Here is a 19,122-nt window from a genome sequence, read left to right as displayed (position 1 = left end):
TCCGCGCTGCCAGGTGAAAAGAAGCGGTGATTGGCTGGACGTGTGTCGGAGGAAGCACGTGGTAGCCTCCACTCTCCCAGATGATCTGACTGTGGGGGGTAAGTGCGCAGCGACCAGGAAGGGACTGGGAATTGGCATACGACTAACATTGGGATGGGAGAAAAATCGGAGGAAAAATGGAGGGGGGAAAAGACAAAAAAAAAAAAAAAAAAAGAGAGACATACTCATCATACTCCACACAAAACAAAAACAAATCTGCTCCCAGGCAGGAGCCGGCTCCCGCCGTTCGCTCCTAAGAGTCTCTTCTTCGTTCGTGACCGACACTTTAGCTAAAGCACAGTGGCTTGTCCTCGACACGCTCCGTTCCCTCCTCCAATCCTTTTCTCTCCTCGTTGTGTTGTTCCCGACTCACGTCGGCAGCAGAAGGAGCCGTCGCAGTCTCTGCGGACCTCCTTTGATCGGCCCCTCTGTCTCCCCCCCCCCCCCCCCCCCCCTCTTTGTTTTCGCCGGCGTACGCTTCAAACGGGCGCAGAGGACCAAAGAGTCTGTAAGATTCAAGATAAGACACCTGTGTGGCACCCCCCCCCCCCCCCCCCCCCCCCCCCTCATACAGCTCAATCAGACTTCAGAGGTGTGTGTGTGTGTGTGCAGGGCCGGTCTGTTGGGGGCCCTAGGTTGAGGTCCTGAAAATGCCGTATAATCGCCACGTTGCTCAACGTCCGAGAGAAACACTAACTGGTGAAATTGATTCACCAAACTACATTCAATCATCTTTGCAGAAGACGCCTCATTTCACCAGTCAGTGTTTCTCTTGGACAAAGGGGGCACTCGTAGTATTATACATATATATAATATATTTTTTTTTTACTATGATTGCCGCCTGAGTGTGGTGAAAACAACAGTGCTCCCCTCTACAGCGTGGCATTAGCTCACCGCTAGCAGCTCCTTGCATTCAGCTCCACTCTCCTCTACCACATCCTCCACCCTGACCTGTGTTGTCACTCATCCGATCCCCATGGCAACCCCAAGACTCTGCACCACTACAGATGGGCTCTTCTCCCTCCTCTCATCTCATCTCCTCCTCCTCATCCCACACCTCTCTGTCTCTGGGTGACGAGGATGTGCTTCCAGCTAAACACACACCACCGTGGCCATGAGCCTCAGGCGTGTGGATGAATTCATACATATCGTGTTGGAAATGGGGTGAAATAATTCATTGAATAACACTTCCTTTGGCCAATCCTCCTTCCAGTTTGCTGCTCCCAGCAGTTGGAACAAGATGCAAGAGACAAATTGTTTAGCGATGGGCGTGATTAATGGATTACTTGAGTACCGTAATTCCTCTAATAGTAACCCCGGCTTGTATTTGTTTCAACTGTAGCGGGTACCAGGCTTGTATTAGGAGGAGGCCTGTATAAGAGGGAGGCCTATATTTCAAATTTTCAAACGGATCATAATGAATAAATCAACATTTTGTGTCAGTTTGAACCCAGTAAAATGTACTGGGTTCATTTATTGAAACCAAGTACTGTATGAAATAGTAAACAGTGCAATTACAGGTGGTCACTGGTCATTTCAACGTTTTCAAAGTGAAATCAAGTAACTAGCTCAGTATGCAGCTCAGTATATTAGTAACCCGGCTTGTATTAGGAGGCCGGCTTATAATTGCTTAGCTCAAGAGCGCACCCGGCCATTAATAGAGACCCGGCTTGTATTTGAGACCCGGTTACTATTAGAGGAATTACGGTATTTGCCGTTTCAACTGAACTCGTAGTTTTTATGGTGTTTTGATTTATTTAAAAAGAGAAGACATTTTTTTGGTTACCACCAAATAAATACGTCGTCCACCAAAAGTGCTTGTGAGATGTCTCATCTGCTCTCTGCTCCTCCTCTTGGACAGTGGGCACGGGAGGTAGAGCAGTCGTCTGGCAATCCGGTGGTTCCCGGCTCGAATCCCAGGCAGTGTGTCGATGTGTCCTTGAGCAAGACACTTAACCCCTAATTGCTCCCGATGAGCAGGTTGGCACCTTGCATGGTCGCCTCCGCCGTCGGTGTGTGAATGTGTGAGTGAATGGGTAAAATGTGAGGAACAAATTGTAACGCGCTTTGGATAAAAGCTGCTATATAAAAAAGCAGCCATTTACCATCCTCTCCTCTCTCCTCCCCCCTCCCTTCTCTCCTCCTCCCCCCTCCGTCTCTCCTCCCCCCCCCGCCCCCCTCCCTTCTCTCCTCCCCCCTCCGTCTCTCCTCCCAGTTTTACTCGGGCCACCGCTCGCCCCACATTCCCTTCCGGCTGCTGCACCTGGTGTGGACTCACGCGCGCCACCTAGCGGGCTACGAGCAGCAGGACGCCCACGAGTTCCTCATCGCCGCGCTGGACGTCCTGCACCGGCACTGCAAAGGGGACACCACCCGTGAGCATGACCCCCCACCCCCCTCCGTCTCCTCTCTGGACCAATGAAAAGGGTTCTTCTGTTGTGGTGTGCCTGGATGTACTGTATATACAGTAGCCATGTAGCCGTGGAAACAAATACAGAACAAGTACAGTACAACGAGAAGAGGCGTCCAACCAGAGTACAAATGTAGCAGACTAGCAGTGCAATACTAGTAATACACAATGTACAGGTGATTAAACTGGGTATAAAATATATACATTAGTACTACTGAGTAATGGTGCTAATCAGATGTATGTACAGAGTTGTGGTATTACCGGTAATATGTACAGTGATATAGGTGTAAAGACACTGGTAGTAGTAAGTCCTACTGGCCAAGTCGTACAAGTTCTTTACTTGTCAGATACACAACAATACAGACTCAACGGTGCACAATTAAGAAACAACAATTAATACAAGAATTGTAACAATTCCTGAGGGGGGGGGGGTGGAGGGGGAGGGAAGGGGAAGAGCGAGCAAGAGCACATGTATTGTATTTATTATTTTTATGTCTTTTAATCTACATTTATTTTGATGTAATTACTGGACTGTCATTATTGTTGTTATTATTTCTGTCATTGTCCTGTGATTTATCACTGATTATTACTGTTACTGTATTGTTTGTCTAGTTTCATGTTAACACTTTGATTGCCATGGGTTAAATTCATGATATACCATCCCTTGCCAGCTCTATTTAACATGGAGAAGTTCCCCTTCTTTGCAGGGCTATAACTTTTTAAATTCTATTGCTAGATTGCCATTATTAGGGCCCATTCAATGTCCTATATGTATTGTTCATGGTGTAGCAACGTTAAACTTTTTCATTCACATATTCATACTAAAATATGGTCTAAAGTATAAGTATGTTTTCATCTCTTTCTGCAGCTTTCTCCAGAACGTGATTTATAGCCCCAAATGCATTATATTGATGATTAAATACAGTTTGGTAGGAATCTGTGCGAGATAAAAAATTTCAACTGGATGTACTTCTAGGAGTTACTACACGTCATCTGATGTTGACCGGATGGGCGAGGGGGCATTTATAATTCCGTGGGCAACGTTATACCATTAATCTAATGTGGGTCATATGTTCATCATAGCAGTTTATATCGAACACGGTAATACTACACGCTAAAACTCACCCCAGTCTCCTCGGGCCGTTGGGCGATCAGCGTGGAGTAGACAGTTTTCCATTATGGGATGTCGAAATACCCGATCCATTTCCAGGTTGTATAATAGTATATACGTCCAAATCATGTTGTTTTTTCGAGTTATTTCCACCGATCGATGTTCACTGTGTGAAGACAGAGTCTCTCTAACATTAGCGAGTGCCCGGACCACATAATAGAGTGAGTCCTGCCGGTTCAAAGGTTGATATCCGGTTTCGATCTGCCGATCGGCCACCAGATGGCGCTCTTGAACCGCTAGAGGGTTGAGAGGAGATCAGCACTGTTTCAAGGCTGCGGAGGGGAAATATGATTTCGATCACAGATTTTTGAAATATTGATATCAAATACGAGTTACGGCGTCCTCGGCAACTTGAGCATGGCGGGGAATGACGAGTTCCGGCGTTTTCGGCAGTTAAAGTGTTAAAAAAGGGAAAATAAAAAACATTTGTTCAAAAAAATAATTGTAACAATAAGTAGTAGTAGTAGTAAGTAATAAAATGAGATGAGATCAAATAAAATGGTCAATTATTTACAGAAAGTGTCTTGCTTGTGTATGTGCATGTTACGGTGCAGTGCAGGGTTGTGTGTGTTCAACAGTGATGCCGGTAACGCGTTACTAAGTAACGCGTTATTGTAATCTGATTACTTTTCCCCGAAAATAGTAATCTAACGCGTTAATCTTTAAAAGCCAGTAATCTGATTGCAGTTACTTGTCCAAGTGGCTGTGCGTTACTATTTCGTTACTATCTCATCATAAATTCATAATGCAGGCGGAATGCAGTATTTTATTTCGTTTTCGACAGTCAAAAATACATTTTGAGCTGTTTTTCTTATTATTATTATGGAGTGACGTGGTGTGGCAGTGAAAGGGTTACACAAGAATGTGTCCCGCGGCGTGACTGGACTCTGTCTGTGAGTGACTCTGCTTTGGCCCAATCACATTCCCCATCCACAGTCTGCGAATCAGAGGCAGAGTAGGGCGGGTCTTCACAGCACGTCATGTGACATATGCGCCAATCGTGTGACAGCAGGGCTCCATTGTTATGTTCGTCTTGAGAATTCCACCCCAAAACGCTTGTCTAAACGAAGTGAAACCGCAAGAAGACTTTTGCGGTTTTTGTTCAGACTTCCACCCCAAAACGCTCGTTTAAACGTAGCCTCAGTCAAAATACTGTCTACCGCTAAAAACAGCACATCCAATTGCATTGAAAGCATCTGGAATCACAACACTAGCCGACGCTTCGACTAGGTACAGGAGGACTCGGAGGCCAGCCAAACAGCAAAAGAGAGAGATTGTTTCTTTCCCTATTGATTAATGTATATTTGATGGTGGCAGAGCAAAAGCTCTTATTTGCCAGATTTACAGTTAATTTACATGTTAAAGAGAGACTGATTGTATGTTTATAGAGAGACATTTATAAAAACTATTTAATAGTTACAGTTGATATAATTGAATAGTTCAGCCTGCATTTGTTAGATGTGAATAGATACACTGGTTTTGTACAACCACTGGCTGGCTGCTCTAATGCTGTGAGCATCATAGACTGTTGCTTTACCATACTTGATGGTACAGAAGCTGAAGCACTAGTTTAACAATTTACGTTATGTGCAGAGAAACAAGTTAAAAACAATTTATGCACTTTCAATAAAGCGTTTAAAAAAAACTGTTGGGGGAACGACGACGACTTCGTAACCTAGTTACTTTCAAAGTAACTAAGTTACTCTGATAATCAAGTAATCAGTAAAGTAACTTGGATTACTTTTTAAAGGAGTAATCGGTAATCAGTTATCGGATTACTTTTACAAGTAATCTGTGGCATCACTGGTGTTCAATAAGAATAATCAGAAGGTTTAGAATCCGAAGTAGTAGTAGTAGTAAGATCAAATAAAATGCGGTAAAATAAAATAGTAAATTATTTACAGAAAGTGTCTTGTGTATTGTGTTGTTATGTTACGGTGCAGAGGGTGTGTGTGTTCAGAGCGTAACTAGTAAGAGTCGGCAGGGACTGCAGTGAACAGTGTCTCCTCTCCTCCATAGTGCACACATACATACTTCTGCTCCTCCTCTCCTCCTCCGTAGTACATACATACGTCTCCTCCTCTCTCCTCATCTCTGCTCCTCTCCTCTCTGCTCATCCTCTCTCTCCTCTCCTCATCTCTGCTCATCCTCTCCCTCCTCCTCTCCTCATCTCTGCTCCTCTCTGCTCATCCTCTCTCTCCTCTCCTCATCTCTGCTCATCCTCTCCCTCCTCCTCTCCTCATCTCTGCTCCTCTCTGCTCATCCTCTCTCTGCTCATCCCCTCCCTCCTCCTCTCCTCATCTCTGCTCCTCTCTGCTCATCCTCTCTCTGCTCATCCTCTCTCCTCCTCTCCTCATCTCTGCTCCTCTCCTCTCTGCTCATCCTCTCTCTCCTCTCCTCATCTCTGCTCATCCTCTCTCCTCCTCTCATCTCTGCTCCTCTCCTCATCTCTGCTCCTCTCCTCTCTGCTCATCCTCTCCTCTCCTCTCCTCCATAGTGCACACATACGTCTCCTCTCTCCTCATCTCTGCTCCTCCTCTCTGCTCATCCTCTCCTCTCCTCCTCTCCTCCGTAGTGCACACACACATACGTCTCCTCTCTCCTCATCTCTGCTCCTCTCCTCCCCTCTGCTCATCTCTGCTCCTCTCCTCCTCCTCCTCCGTAGTGCACACACACATACGTCTCCTCTCTCCTCATCTCTGCTCCTCTCCTCCCCTCTGCTCATCTCTGCTCCTCTCCTCCTCCTCCGTAGTGCACACATACATACATACGTCTCCCCGGTTCAGTATGTGGAGCCGTGTCTCGGGCTCCTACCCACAATGCACCAGTGCGCCTCGCCTCACTGGAAACCTACCAAAGGAGACCTGACAGCGGCGCGTACCGGGGGTAGCCGTGAGCAGTGTGGGGAATGTCAATAGATCCCCCGCCGCAGCGCACACACACACACACACACACACACACACACACACACACACACACACACACACACACACCCCGCAGTAAGCCGTGCACCGATTGGCCCGAGAGGAGCCGGGGAGTTTAGAGGTGTCAGACGGACAGGCTTTCACTGCAGGGAGACACTGAGGGAGTGAGAGAGAGAGAGAGAGAGAGAGAGAGAGAGTCCTTCAGAGGTGCTAAAGAGACTGTCTGTTTGATCTGACTGTGTGTGTTTGTATTAATGTCTCTCTCTCTCTCTCTCTCTCTCTCTCTCTCTCTCTCTCTCTCTCTCTCTCTCTCTCGCTCCCCAGGAGACGACAACGGGAAGAAGGCCAACAATCCGAACCACTGTAACTGCATCATTGACCAAATCTTCACTGGCGGCCTGCAATCAGATGTCACCTGTCAAGTTTGCCAGTAAGGGCTGGATGTGTTTGTTTGTGTGTGGGAGGGAGGGAGGGAGGGAGGGAGGGAGGGAGGGAGGGAGGGAGGGAGGGAGGGAGGGAGGGAGGGAGATGGACAGAAATGACAGAGAGAGAGAACCAGGAACGACTGAGAATGAACCATTGTCTCAGTGCCCCAGTTCCCTCATCCATCCAGTCCTCTCTCCCCTTCGCCATTCTCACCTCTCTCCCCCCTCTCTGCTGCTGCATCCAGTCCCCCCCCCCCCCCCCCCGCCATTCTCACCTCTCTCCCCCTCTCTGCTGCTGCATCCAGTCCCCCCCCCCCCCGCCATTCTCACCTCTCTCCCCCCTCTCTGCTGCTGCATCCAGTCCCCCCCCCCCCCCCCCCGCCATTCTCACCTCTCTCCCCCCTCCCTGCTGCATCCAGTCCTCTTCTCTCCCCCTGCCATTCTCACCTCTCTCCCCCCTCTCTGCTGCTCCATCCAGTCCTCTCCCCCCCCCCCCCCCCCGCCATTCTCACCTCTCCCCCCCCTCTCTGCTGCTCCATCCAGTCCTCTCCCCCCCCCCCCCCCCGCCATTCTCACCTCTCCCCCCCCTCTCTGCTGCTCCATCCAGTCCTCCTTCTCCCCCCCCCCCCCCCCCCCCGCCATTCTCACCTCTCTGCGGTGGCCTGATGAGTGTGGACACTACACCCCCGGACCCCCCCCCTCCCAGGGCTCGTGAGCCGCTGGCTCTGTCCTCTCTCCTCTCCTCTCCTCTCCTCTCCGCTGCTCTTATTTAAAGGCCTGATCCCTGCGGAGCCGCTGGGAGGGCGAGGGTGGTGGTGGTGGTGGAGGAGGAGGAGGGGGGGGGGGTTGTCTAGACAGCGGCACAACCCAGCTCTCTCTCTCTCTCTCTCTCTACACCCCCCCCCTCTCTCCACCCAACAGCTGTCCTGCCACATTATCACTAGCATGCTGCACTGAACTGTAAAAAAGCACCTCCCTCGCCCAGGCGGCCCAAGCCCAGTGTGGCGCTACCTAGCTGCACAGAACACCACAGAGAGAGGGTGCTAGAATATAATAGGTGTGGTGTGCAGGTTCAGCATTGGCCTGCGATTCCGATGGGTCATTCCGACCGTAGTGCGAAGTACTGAAGTGAATCAGACGACGCCCACAGAGCCAAGGCATGACTGATGTATGAAGCCTAGAACAGGGGTTCTCAACCGTTCTGCTGCCAAGGCACCCCGGTGTTCAATAACATATTCCAGGGCACCCCTACATACGATAAAGACTTTTCCGGTCCCGTCTTTTTTGCTACAATGATGACAAAAGTGCTTGCTTTCAAAATAATGTTTATTTAAGAAACCGGGAAACACATTTGTGTGTATATGCACTGCAGGCTATATAATGCATTATTAACGGGTGTTTCAGGTCTAAATGGCTTAGTACTGTTGACATTACACTGCTTGTAGTAGTAAATCAAATAGCATATTTCTTTAAATAAAATTACAGAAAATCTATCTGCTAAGTGTGCTATCTGTTGCAGCTGCACACTTTTCCATAAAAATAGCATATTTGGATGTGTGACCATTTCTCAAAAAATGAAAATCATGTATTTTTTTTTAAATACAGAAAATAATCACTAAAGTGCTATCTGTTGCAGCTGCACTGTTCTCCATAAAAATAGCATATTTGGATAAGTTTGACCATTTCTCAACAACAGAATATTTTTTTTAAATACAGAAAATGATCACCAAGTTACCATTTCTCAAAAAATATAAATAAATACAGAAAATAAGCACTTGTTCACTCAGTCGACATTTCTAGCTCAATGCGAGGTCTTGCTGCTGGCTAATAATACGGTAAATACGTGGGGAGATCTTTGAGAAGGCAACACGCATGTCATCCTCAAGGCTCAACTTGGCCCTACATTTTGTTTTCAGAGCTGTCATGGATGAAAAGCCAGCTTCACACAGATATGTGGTGCTGAATGGTATCAACACCTTAACTGCTGCATCATGAGATACTTGGTACTCAGCACCACACTCTGAAACTAGCTCTCCAGGTGGTATCAGATGAGATTTCAATGAGTTCTTCCAAGAGTTTGGATGGAGATGTGTCAGGAAGCTTTGTCTCAATGTTGTCTGTAAAGTTTTTTTTTATCCAGAGTAACTTGGTGATCCTTTTCTGTGTTTTATTAAATAATGATTTTCAGATTTTGAGAAATTGTCAAACTTATCCAAATATGTTTTTTTTCATGGAAAACAGTGTAGCTGCAACAGATGGCACTTTAGAATGTTTTTTATTTATTTATTTTAATCTCAACGCACCCCTGGCAGCTCTCTGCGGCACCCCTGTTGAGAACCGCTGGCCTAGAAGACAGGGGATGGACTCCCTTAGGTTAACTGAGTGATGAGGCTAAGCTAGACTGATATTAGCGGAGTGAAAAGGCTAACATGGACTGATATTAACTGAGTGAAAAGGCTAAGCTAGACTGATATTAGTGGAGGGAAAAGGCTAAGCTAGACTGATATTTGCCGAGTGAATCTATATTTTATATTATAGCTATGTATCCATTGTCATTGTCAATTGACAGTATGAACCTTCCGTTCAATATGCCATAAAGAAATAATTTTTTCATCAATACGTTCCTGTTTTATACCATGATGAATATGAACGTTATATCGGAATGGTCTGGGATAATTCCTGCAAGGCTAGTTATAAGGCGCTAAGCTAATAACTAGTGCTGTCAGGCGATTAAAAAAATGTATCTAATTAATTACAGGATTTGTAATTATTTAATCGCATTTTAATCGCATAACCATTTTATGCCTTATATTCTATATTCTATAATCATATTTCAAATTGCATGTGTCCGGATGGCAGAATTCAGTACTGTATCTACAAAACCTTCTGTTTAATAATTTTCCATTTATTAATTTGCTTAGATTTTTCAGGTCTGGTCAATTTTAGCATGGTGTTATTCACAGCTAAAGATAAAAAAAATGTTATTGATATTCTCATTTGGTTCATTACAATTTACTCAAGCCTTGTAACAGACACAGTATTTCTGACACTGGGAATACATTCCCTGAGATCCATAGATGTCCCTAGAATCAGATACCAAGAACATGCAAATGGACCACATTAAAAAAGTCTGTAAATGTGTATTCTACGTTCTTGTGGAATGAATGAGATAAAAAAAAATATATAATTTATTTTAATTTAGTTAATTTTCATAACGCGATAATTTGCTATGTAATTAATTAATCTAATTAACACGATAAACTGACAGCCCTACTAATAACGTTAAATCGTTTGCCGTTTCGGCCCTACACAAGCTACAGTTAAAAATCTAAATGCATATGATCGGTATCATGTTCCACCATGAATGCATGAAAGGGGGGGCGGGGGAAGTCGTTTCTGATTATTGATTACTAGGGGTGTAACGATGCGACCTCACAACGATTAATTTCGATTACGGTTATTCAGGCAACGATTCAATGCATCATGAAATCTCTTCATTTGACCACGATTCGATTCGCTTCGATTAATATTCGATACATTTTCTATCAGTTAATTCCCCAAAACAATTTGAATACACAAATGTGGCTGGGGGAACTGATTCACTCAGCATGAATGGACTATAGGTCAATAAAAGCAATACACATAAAAAAAATATGCAAATATGCAACACATTAGAATCGATGCATTTTGATTAATCGATGCATCGTTACACCCCGATTGATTACCAATAATGGCATTCGTTATTACAACAACATATGCTGATCAGGGGAATGGCTATGAGAACAAGGCCCGATCAGGCTGAAATGTACGTCAAATCGCTTTTACCTGTGGCCGGTTGGATTCCAAAAAGAATTTCCCAGTTATTTGATCGCCATCTGCTAGATCATATAGTCCATTGGCTGATGCCATATTCCGTTACAGCATAATGAATTCATAATGAAAAGTATTCCAGGCGATCGGGTGAAGCCCTCGCTTCAGACTAACAGAAAAAGTCCGCCCGGAGCGAAACAAATGTGATGCCAAGTGTGCAACAGGGGAAACTGCATTCTTGAGACAGCGCCAATACCAGGATCTGGCCGGTACTGCACTTTCCGAGTCCCAATATGCCTTTTCCAGCCAAAATACAGCTCTGTGACATTGAATAGGATATTCAAATCGAATAAAAGAAAAAACGAGTTAAAAACGTATATATACGTGAATGGCCGGGAATGTGTTAATATAGACTAACCATATTCCATACACAACCATGTTGATTAATATAGAGACTAACCATGTTCCATACAATATTGCATACAGATGGCGATAAAATGTAAATCTGTATATATCTTCATTCTCTTCAATTTCATTCCTGACACACGGGGCTTTCGTCTCATCAATATTTGAGTGAGTTTGTGAGGTGAGGCCCGATGTGTTCCAGAAGTCACTGTGTGGCGGCGCACGCCTCGGAGAGACACTGACCTATATGCAGCCGAGTCGTACGTTCATATTAAATGTCTGCTTCAGTGTTTTTAGCCCGTATGAAACAATTATTAAGTGGTCATCATTTATTGAATAGTTCCGCTTTTGCGCAACGGGACATCTTTGAAATATCAAATCAAGATGATGGGCTGTCTTACTGAGGGATGATGAGAGATATGAAGCGATGTCTTTCTGAGGAAGGTTGAGAGATATGAAGCACTGTCTGACTGAGGAAGGGTGAGAATATGAAGCACGTTCTGTCTGAGGAAGGATAAGATATGAAGCACGTTCTGACTGAGGAATGATGAGAAATATGAAGCACTGACTGACTGAGGAAGGATAAGATATGAAGCACTGTCTGACTGAGGAAGGATGAGAAATATGAAGCACGTTCTGACTGAGGAAGGGTGAGATATATGAAGCACTGTCTGACTGAGGGAGGATGAGAAATATGAAGCACGTTCTGACTGAGGAAGGTTGAGAGATATGAAGCACTGTCTGACTGAGGGAGGATGAGAAATATGAAGCACGTTCTGTCTGAGGAAGGATAAGATATGAAGCACGTTCTGACTGAGGAATGATGAGAAATATGAAGCACTGACTGACTGAGGAAGGATAAGATATGAAGCACTGTCTGACTGAGGAAGGATGAGAAATATGAAGCACGTTCTGACTGAGGGAGGGTGAGATATATGAAGCTGTTCGCTCATCACACCCTCTCTCTACCTAAACCAAGCGTGGTATTTCCATACGTCCGAAACACGTCGGCCCTAGAGAATTGCGTGATGTGTGCTATGCGTTCTGAAAAGGCAACACTCCCCCACATGATTCTCTGCACACTGTAAATGATGCATTTATAGAGCGGCTTTTATCCAAAGTGCTTTACCATTTTTGTCCCTCACATTTTACCCATTCACACACCGATGGAGGAGGCGACCGGGCAAGGTGCCAACCTGCTCATCGGGAGCAATTAGGGGGTTAAGTGTCTTGCCCAAGGAAACTTGACGACAGAATCGACACACACGCTGCCTGGGAAGGAGCGGGAATCGAACCGGGTACCTCCGGATTACCAGACGACCGCTCTTCCTCCCAAGAGCAACTGTCCGAAAAGGGCTCTAGACTGATATATATATATATATATATATATATATATATATATATATATATATATATATATATATATATATATATTTTTTTTTTTTGGGTCTTCTTTTACAATGCAATGTACAGTAGTAGGAAATGTATTAAAAAAAGAGAGAAAATGTGTAGGCTGAAGCCGAGGCTTACCATATTGCCTTTTTACATTACATTATTAATAAAACAAAAACAAACATAATTCAGTACATGATTTTGCAAAAACAAAAGGTTACGAAAGTTTCATAGTTTTAGTGTACAGTTTATACAGTAACATTCAAAACCTATACACATTTTCTTATTTTTTTTGGGTCACTATTTTAATAGTTATCTTGTAATAAAATATAATTACGATTATAATAAGGTTTTACATTTGTTTCACCTTATATTTGAATAATTTCTTAAATGTATGTATCGAACTACAAATTTTTTGTTTGTTGTCACAGATATTCCATAGTTTTACCCCTTTAACAGATCGTTTGTGATATTGAAGACACAAATTCCCCGGAGTTTACGTTCTGTCCCGGCCAAAACTCTTCCCTTTACTAATTGACCATATTTTATTGTAACCATATTTATTGTAATGTATAATATAACTGATGGGGCTCACAGACCCTCATCTGCACCTTTGATCACAGTTAATTATATTGTGTACCGTGCTTATTTTAACGTGTCTACTGTACTATAATTTGTATTGCCTGTATTTATGTCTCTACTATTACCCTGCCCATACGTGTCCCTCCCCTCCCCCACACTGCTATGACGCCTCCTACATTTCCCCACAAGGTGATCAATAAAGGAACATCTCATCTTATCTAATGTGTCCTCCTCTCTCTCCAGCGGTGTCTCCACGACGATAGACCCGTTCTGGGACATCAGCCTGGACCTGCCCGGCTCCTCGACGCCCTTCTGGCCGCTGAGCCCCGGAGGCGACGGCAGCGCCATCAACGGGGAGAGTCACCTGTCGGGGTCCACCACGCTCACAGACTGCCTGCGCAGGTACGGCCCCTCCGTCCGTCACCAGCCTCTCCGAAACAAAAAAGCAACAAATAAACAACGACATTTTAATCAAAAAAAGAAAAATCGAATAATAAAAATAATCCCAGTCATCACATTCCCCCCCCCCCCCCCCCCCACTCGTCCCCTCTCCCCTCTCCTGTCCCTCGTCCCCTCCTGTCCCTCTCCCCCCCCCCCCACTCGTCCCTCTCCTGTCCCTCGTCCCCTCGTCCCTCTCCTGTCCCTCGTCCCCTCGTCCCTCTCCTGTCCCTCGTCCCTCTCCTGTCCCTCGTCCCCTCCTGTCCCTCTCCCCCCCCCCCCACTCGTCCCTCTCCTGTCCCTCGTCCCCTCGTCCCTCTCCTGTCCCTCGTCCCCTCGTCCCTCTCCTGTCCCTCGTCCCTCTCCTGTCCCTCGTCCCCTCGTCCCTCTCCTGTCCCTCGTCCCTCTCCCTTCTCCCCTCCTGCCCCTCGTCCCCTCTCCTATCCTGTCCCTCCCCCTTCTCCCCTCCTGCCTCTCATCCCCTCTCCCCTCCTGCCCCCTATCCCCTCCTGTCCCTCGTCCCCTCCCCCTTCTCCCCTCCTGCCCCTCGTCCCCTCTCCCCTCCTGCCCCTCGTCCCCTCCCCCTTATCCCCTCCTGCCCCTCGTCCCCTCCCCCTTCTCCTCTCCTGTCCCTCGTCCCCTCCCCCTTATCCCCTCCTGCCCCTCGTCCCCTCCCCCTTCTCCCCTCCTGTCCCTCGTCCCCTCCCCCTTCTCCCCTCCTGTCCCTCGTCCCTTCTCCCCTCCTGTCCCTCCCCCTTCTCCCCTCCTGCCCCTCGTCCCCTCCCCCTTCTCCCCTCCTGTCCCTCGTCCCCTCTCCCCTCCTGTCCCTCGTCCCCTCTCCCCTCCTGTCCCTCGTCCCCTCCCCCTTCTCCCCTCCTGTCCCTCATCCCCTCTCCCCTCCTGTCCCTCGTCCCCTCTCCCCTCCTGTCCCTCGTCCCCTCTCCCCTCCTGTCCCTCGTCCCCTCCCCCTTCTCCCCTCCTGTCCCTCGTCCCCTCTCCCCTCCTGTCCCTCGTCCCCTCCCCCTTCTCCCCTCCTGTCCCTCCCCCTTCTCCCCTCCTGCCCCTCGTCCCCTCCCCCTTCTCCCCTCCTGTCCCTCGTCCCTTCTCCCCTCCTGTCCCTCGTCCCCTCTCCCCTCCTGTCCCTTGTCCCCTCTCCCCTCCTGTCCCTTGTCCCCTCTCCCCTCCTGTCCCTCCCCTCCTGTCCCTCGTCCCCTCTCCTCCTGTCCCTCATCCCCTCTCCCCTCCTGTCCCTCGTCCCCTCTCCCCTCCTGTCCCTCGTCCCCTCTCCCCTCCTGTCCCTCGTCCCCTCTCTCCTCCTGTCCCTCATCCCCTCTCCCCTCCTGTCCCTCGTCCCCTCTCCCCTCCTGTCCCTTGTCCCCTCTCCCCTCCTGTCCCTTGTCCCCTCTCCCCTCCTGTCCCTTGTCCCCTCTCCCCTCCTGTCCCTTGTCCCCTCTCCCCTCCTGTCCCGTCTCCCCTCCTGTCCCTCCCCCTTCTCCCCTCCTGTCCCTCGTCCCCTCCCCCTTCTCCCCTCCTGTCCCTCGTCCCCTCTCCCCTCCTGTCCCTCGTCCCCTCTCCCCTCCTGTCCCTCGTCCCCTCCCCCTTCTCCCCTCCTGTCCCTCGTCCCCTCCCCCGTCTCCCCTCCTGCCCCTCCCCCGTCTCCCCTCCTGTCCCTCGTCCCCTCCCCCGTCTCCTCCCTCATCTTATCCCCTCCCGCCTCGTTGAGTCATCCCCCCCATCTCGTCCCAATCTGTGACCAACTCTGAGTGCAGACGCTCGGGGGGCCGACGGACCACAGTTGAAACGACTGACATCGGGTCACAGACTGCGCCAAGCGTTCTCCCTCTGCTCCCCCTCTGCCTGTAGAGACTAGCTGTTGTGTCGTGAACATGGCTGCACATCGCTCGGCCTATTTCTGATTTTGTCCCAAAGAAAACGGGATAAGCCAACATTCTAGCTGATTTTTAAATGTTCCATGTTCAGGATTTAATGGTTGGACCTTTTGACGGTAATTATGACCATAGGGTGATTAGGCTATTGATCCATATGATCTGTAACCATGTGAGGACATTTATTCCAAGCCAATAATGTTACCATGTAGGGTGTAGGCTACAAGGTTTTCATGCAAATGGTAAATGGACTGCATTTATAATATAGTGCTTTACAACCTATGCTTCACATTCACCCGTTCACACACACCGACGGCGGAGGCGACCACGCAAGGTGCCGACCTGCTCATCGGGAGCAGTTGGGGGTTAAGTGTCTTGCTCAAGGACACTTCGACACGCTGGCCGGGAGGAGCCAGAATCAAACCGGGGACCTTCTGATTACCAGACGACTGATCTACCTCCTGAGCCACTGTCGCCCCCTTAATGTCTTGCAACAGCAGCCACATTCTTCCAACCTGAGAAGATAATTATTGTTTGCAGCTTTCGTCAGTCTGCATAGTGTTCGACCAAATCATCATCATCATCATCATCAACAATGGACTGGGTGGATTTCCAGACCTATTTCACACTCCTGTCTACACTGTTAGACCGACAACTAGGCTAAACTCTCTCCCGGGGCCAGACCAAGACATCAAGGGTGCGGGTGATTTACCTATGGTATCACCACAATGTGATTTAGCTTGTGCTGCACCCCCCCCCCCCTCCCCCTAAAGTGGTTTGGTCTAAAACAGGGGTGGCAAACTCAATTACCAAGGAGGGCGACATTAAAAATACAAATGATTTTGCACGCCGGACACATAATAATGCCTACAGAAGGTGCGTCTTCCTGAGGTCATTAGCTTAATTGGTAGTTTTGTTTATCTATTCAGTGTGTGCACCAGCTCGATATGTTGTTGTAGATGCACTTCTGTTCATTCTCTGGTGAGTCAATGAAGGAGGGCTGTTTAAGAGGTGGCTAAGGAGGCGTAATTTATGGAAAATTGGCTTATTAATGATTTATTTATTTAGATTGAAATTACATATATTAGGATTTCATTAATTATTCACCCCATAAGCGTTTGTAAAATTGGCAATTGTAGGCTAAACTGGTCCTGGACTATTGGAGAAACGAGGAACAACACCTCACCTTCACTGGTCTCACGCAAGACTATTATTTCCACCGAGAGAACTGTAGTTATGTGAAATTAATTAAAATAATGACTCATTTGCAAGCTAATAATAGCTATTAAGTTTCAATCATTTATTCAGTTTGTTAGCAATTCTAGGTTCAACTAGATCTGGATAACGTAAGTGGAGCGTGCATGCACATGGGTACGGCGCGAGTGAGAGGAGATTATTGTTTTCATGAATAAGATGAGCCTTCAGATCAATTTAAAAAGTACCAAGGTAGGGCCATGCCTATTGTTGAGAATAGGCTTTTGTTTCTTTGTGCGGTTAAATACACCCCTGTGCTACTTGTGAATATAAAGATGAAAATATTCTTATCAACACAGGTGTATTTATACCCAGGCTGCAAAGAATAGTCTACTAATTTGGCCAATATAACCTGCAGCGCAGAACACCCTACGCCAAGGACAGGACGGAACAAACGGCTCCTTTCCTGGCTATGAACAACATTAAAGCATTGCTTAAAGGAACACGCCAACATTTAGCTATCAGTAGAAAGCTATCTGACTGCATGTTAGCCTAGCTTAGCACAATGAATGGAAGCGGACAGTGCCGGTTAGCCTATAGGCATTGTCCAACTAACACCTCTCCCGAGGGCTAACCGGCCATGTCCGCTTCCATTCATTGTGCTAAGCTAGGCTAACGTGCAGCCAGATAGCTTTCTACTGAACGTACACAGAGAGGACACTGGTGTCTTCTTGTCTCTCTCTGGAGAAGACTGTAAGCTAATTTCCCAAAATGTTGGCGTGTTCCTTTTAAGCCTACAACTAGAACTAACTGAAGGAGACATTATTGACATTTGTTTAGCAGGTCTATGGTGCAGAGGTGTAACAAAGACTATTTCAACAGCATTAGGTGTTGGCCTGTACACATGGAGCCTAATCGTAGCACAGTTTCAATCTCTCCCTGCTCTTTTCAGCTCCACGGAGAGCGCTAGCACTTCCTGGAGCACCCAGAGAGTTTCAGTTTTAGTCATTATTTTTCTGAAGCCAATTCCTAGATGGGTACTAGGGGTTAAGCATACTGGGCAATAACGGAAATGGCCTAATTTCTGAAAATAGGCATATAAATAGGCCTATATAAAACACAACAGTAATCTTGTGCCAAAATGAACAAAAACTCTCACATCTAATCAAATATAGTCGGTACATCATTAGAATAATCCCACTTGTCATTGTAATTCATTGAGGCACCTTGGGTCCTATTGGGTGGGAGGGGCTGACATCACTGTCACTGTCTCTTTCCAATTTGCCGTTTATCTTTTAGTCTGGTGTTCAAATCAACCCCCCCCCCCGTTTCATCCACCAATGTGTTCTTAATGCCTTTTCCTGGACATAAAATGATCATGAAATCTGTCCTCAAGAGCAATAAATGGTAAATGGCACATTTATATAGCGCTTAATTTGTTCCTCACATTCACACATTCACTGACACATTCACACACCGACGGTAACTATGCAAGGTGCCAACCTGCTCATCGGGAGCAATTAGGCGTTAAGTGTCTTGCTCAAGGACACTTCGACATGCTGCCCGGGAGGAGTGGGAATTGAACCGGGAACATTCCGATTACCAGACGAGTGCTCTACCTCCTGAGCCACTGTTGTCCCCCAGCAATAGCCTAATGTTGAGTTCAGTAGAAACAAAAACTACGTAGGCTGAGAGTTCATTTTGTGGCGTTTAGTGGTAAATCTAGAGCTAAAGCGGGTGGATGCTGATTAGCATAACTGCAGTATAACTATAGTCCTAAATGGGTGGCTAGCTTTTTCTCTCGAAAGGCTATAAAATAAGTTAACAGTTGTGTAGCCAAGGGTTTGCATGAAATGAGAAGATGGCCTTCCCACTTCAATTGCACCAATGAAAGATTCCCATTAAAACCATTGAATGCCTGGTGACCTTGGCGCTCGCCAAATAGACTACTATGAGTTGTAATGGTTCCCAGCAGCAGCAGTGGACTCGACCGCTCTACGGTGCGTGCGTTGCGACCGCAGCATGCAGGGTTCGCACAAGGTCCTTGAAGTGCTTAAAGTGCTTGCATTGAAAGTTTTAAAAAATGTTTTATTTAAAGTGTAACTAATTGTCGGAAATTGGTTTTAAGCCATAAATATTGGATCCGTTTTTTTTCTTTTTCTCTAAAAAAACAGTATTTAAAAGTTAATTGTATCCTTTCAAATGCCCTTTTAAAATGAAATATAGTGCTTGGAAAAGTACTTGAAAGTCCTTGAATTTCATTTAGCAATGTCTGTGGGAACCCTGGCAGCGTGTGACGGGGCCTTTTACACTACGACCCCAAGCCGTGGCCCCTGAACTGTGGCCCCCTTTTCAAACGTTATCCTACAGGGACCAGCTATTGAAAGCGACAGTCCCACCGTAGGCGACTCTTAACGGAAAATCTGAAGTGGCACATGACGGTCCT

The 19,122-nt window shown here is 46.8% G+C and overlaps 1 protein-coding gene across 2 annotated transcripts in view; it reads left to right on the top strand.

Annotated features, from left to right (window-relative positions):
* Positions 1-19,122, top strand: part of LOC311239950 (ubiquitin carboxyl-terminal hydrolase 22) — a 137,620-nt gene that overhangs the window by 93,777 nt on the left and 24,721 nt on the right. For both annotated transcript variants that reach the window (XM_084328396.1, XM_084328395.1), the window contains 3 exons: positions 2,255-2,414; positions 6,869-6,974; positions 13,402-13,560. In XM_084328396.1, the coding sequence (XP_084184522.1) occupies positions 2,255-2,414; positions 6,869-6,974; positions 13,402-13,560 (425 nt within the window). The remainder of the gene's footprint in view (positions 1-2,254; positions 2,415-6,868; positions 6,975-13,401; positions 13,561-19,122) is intronic.

Source organism: Notolepis coatsorum, assembly GCF_963971535.1.
Source record: "Notolepis coatsorum genome assembly, chromosome: 14".
NCBI classification, from domain to species: Eukaryota; Metazoa; Chordata; class Actinopteri; order Aulopiformes; family Paralepididae; genus Notolepis; species Notolepis coatsorum.
The sequence above is the reverse complement of the archived record's forward strand: the minus strand, read 5'-3'. Positions and strand labels throughout refer to the sequence as shown.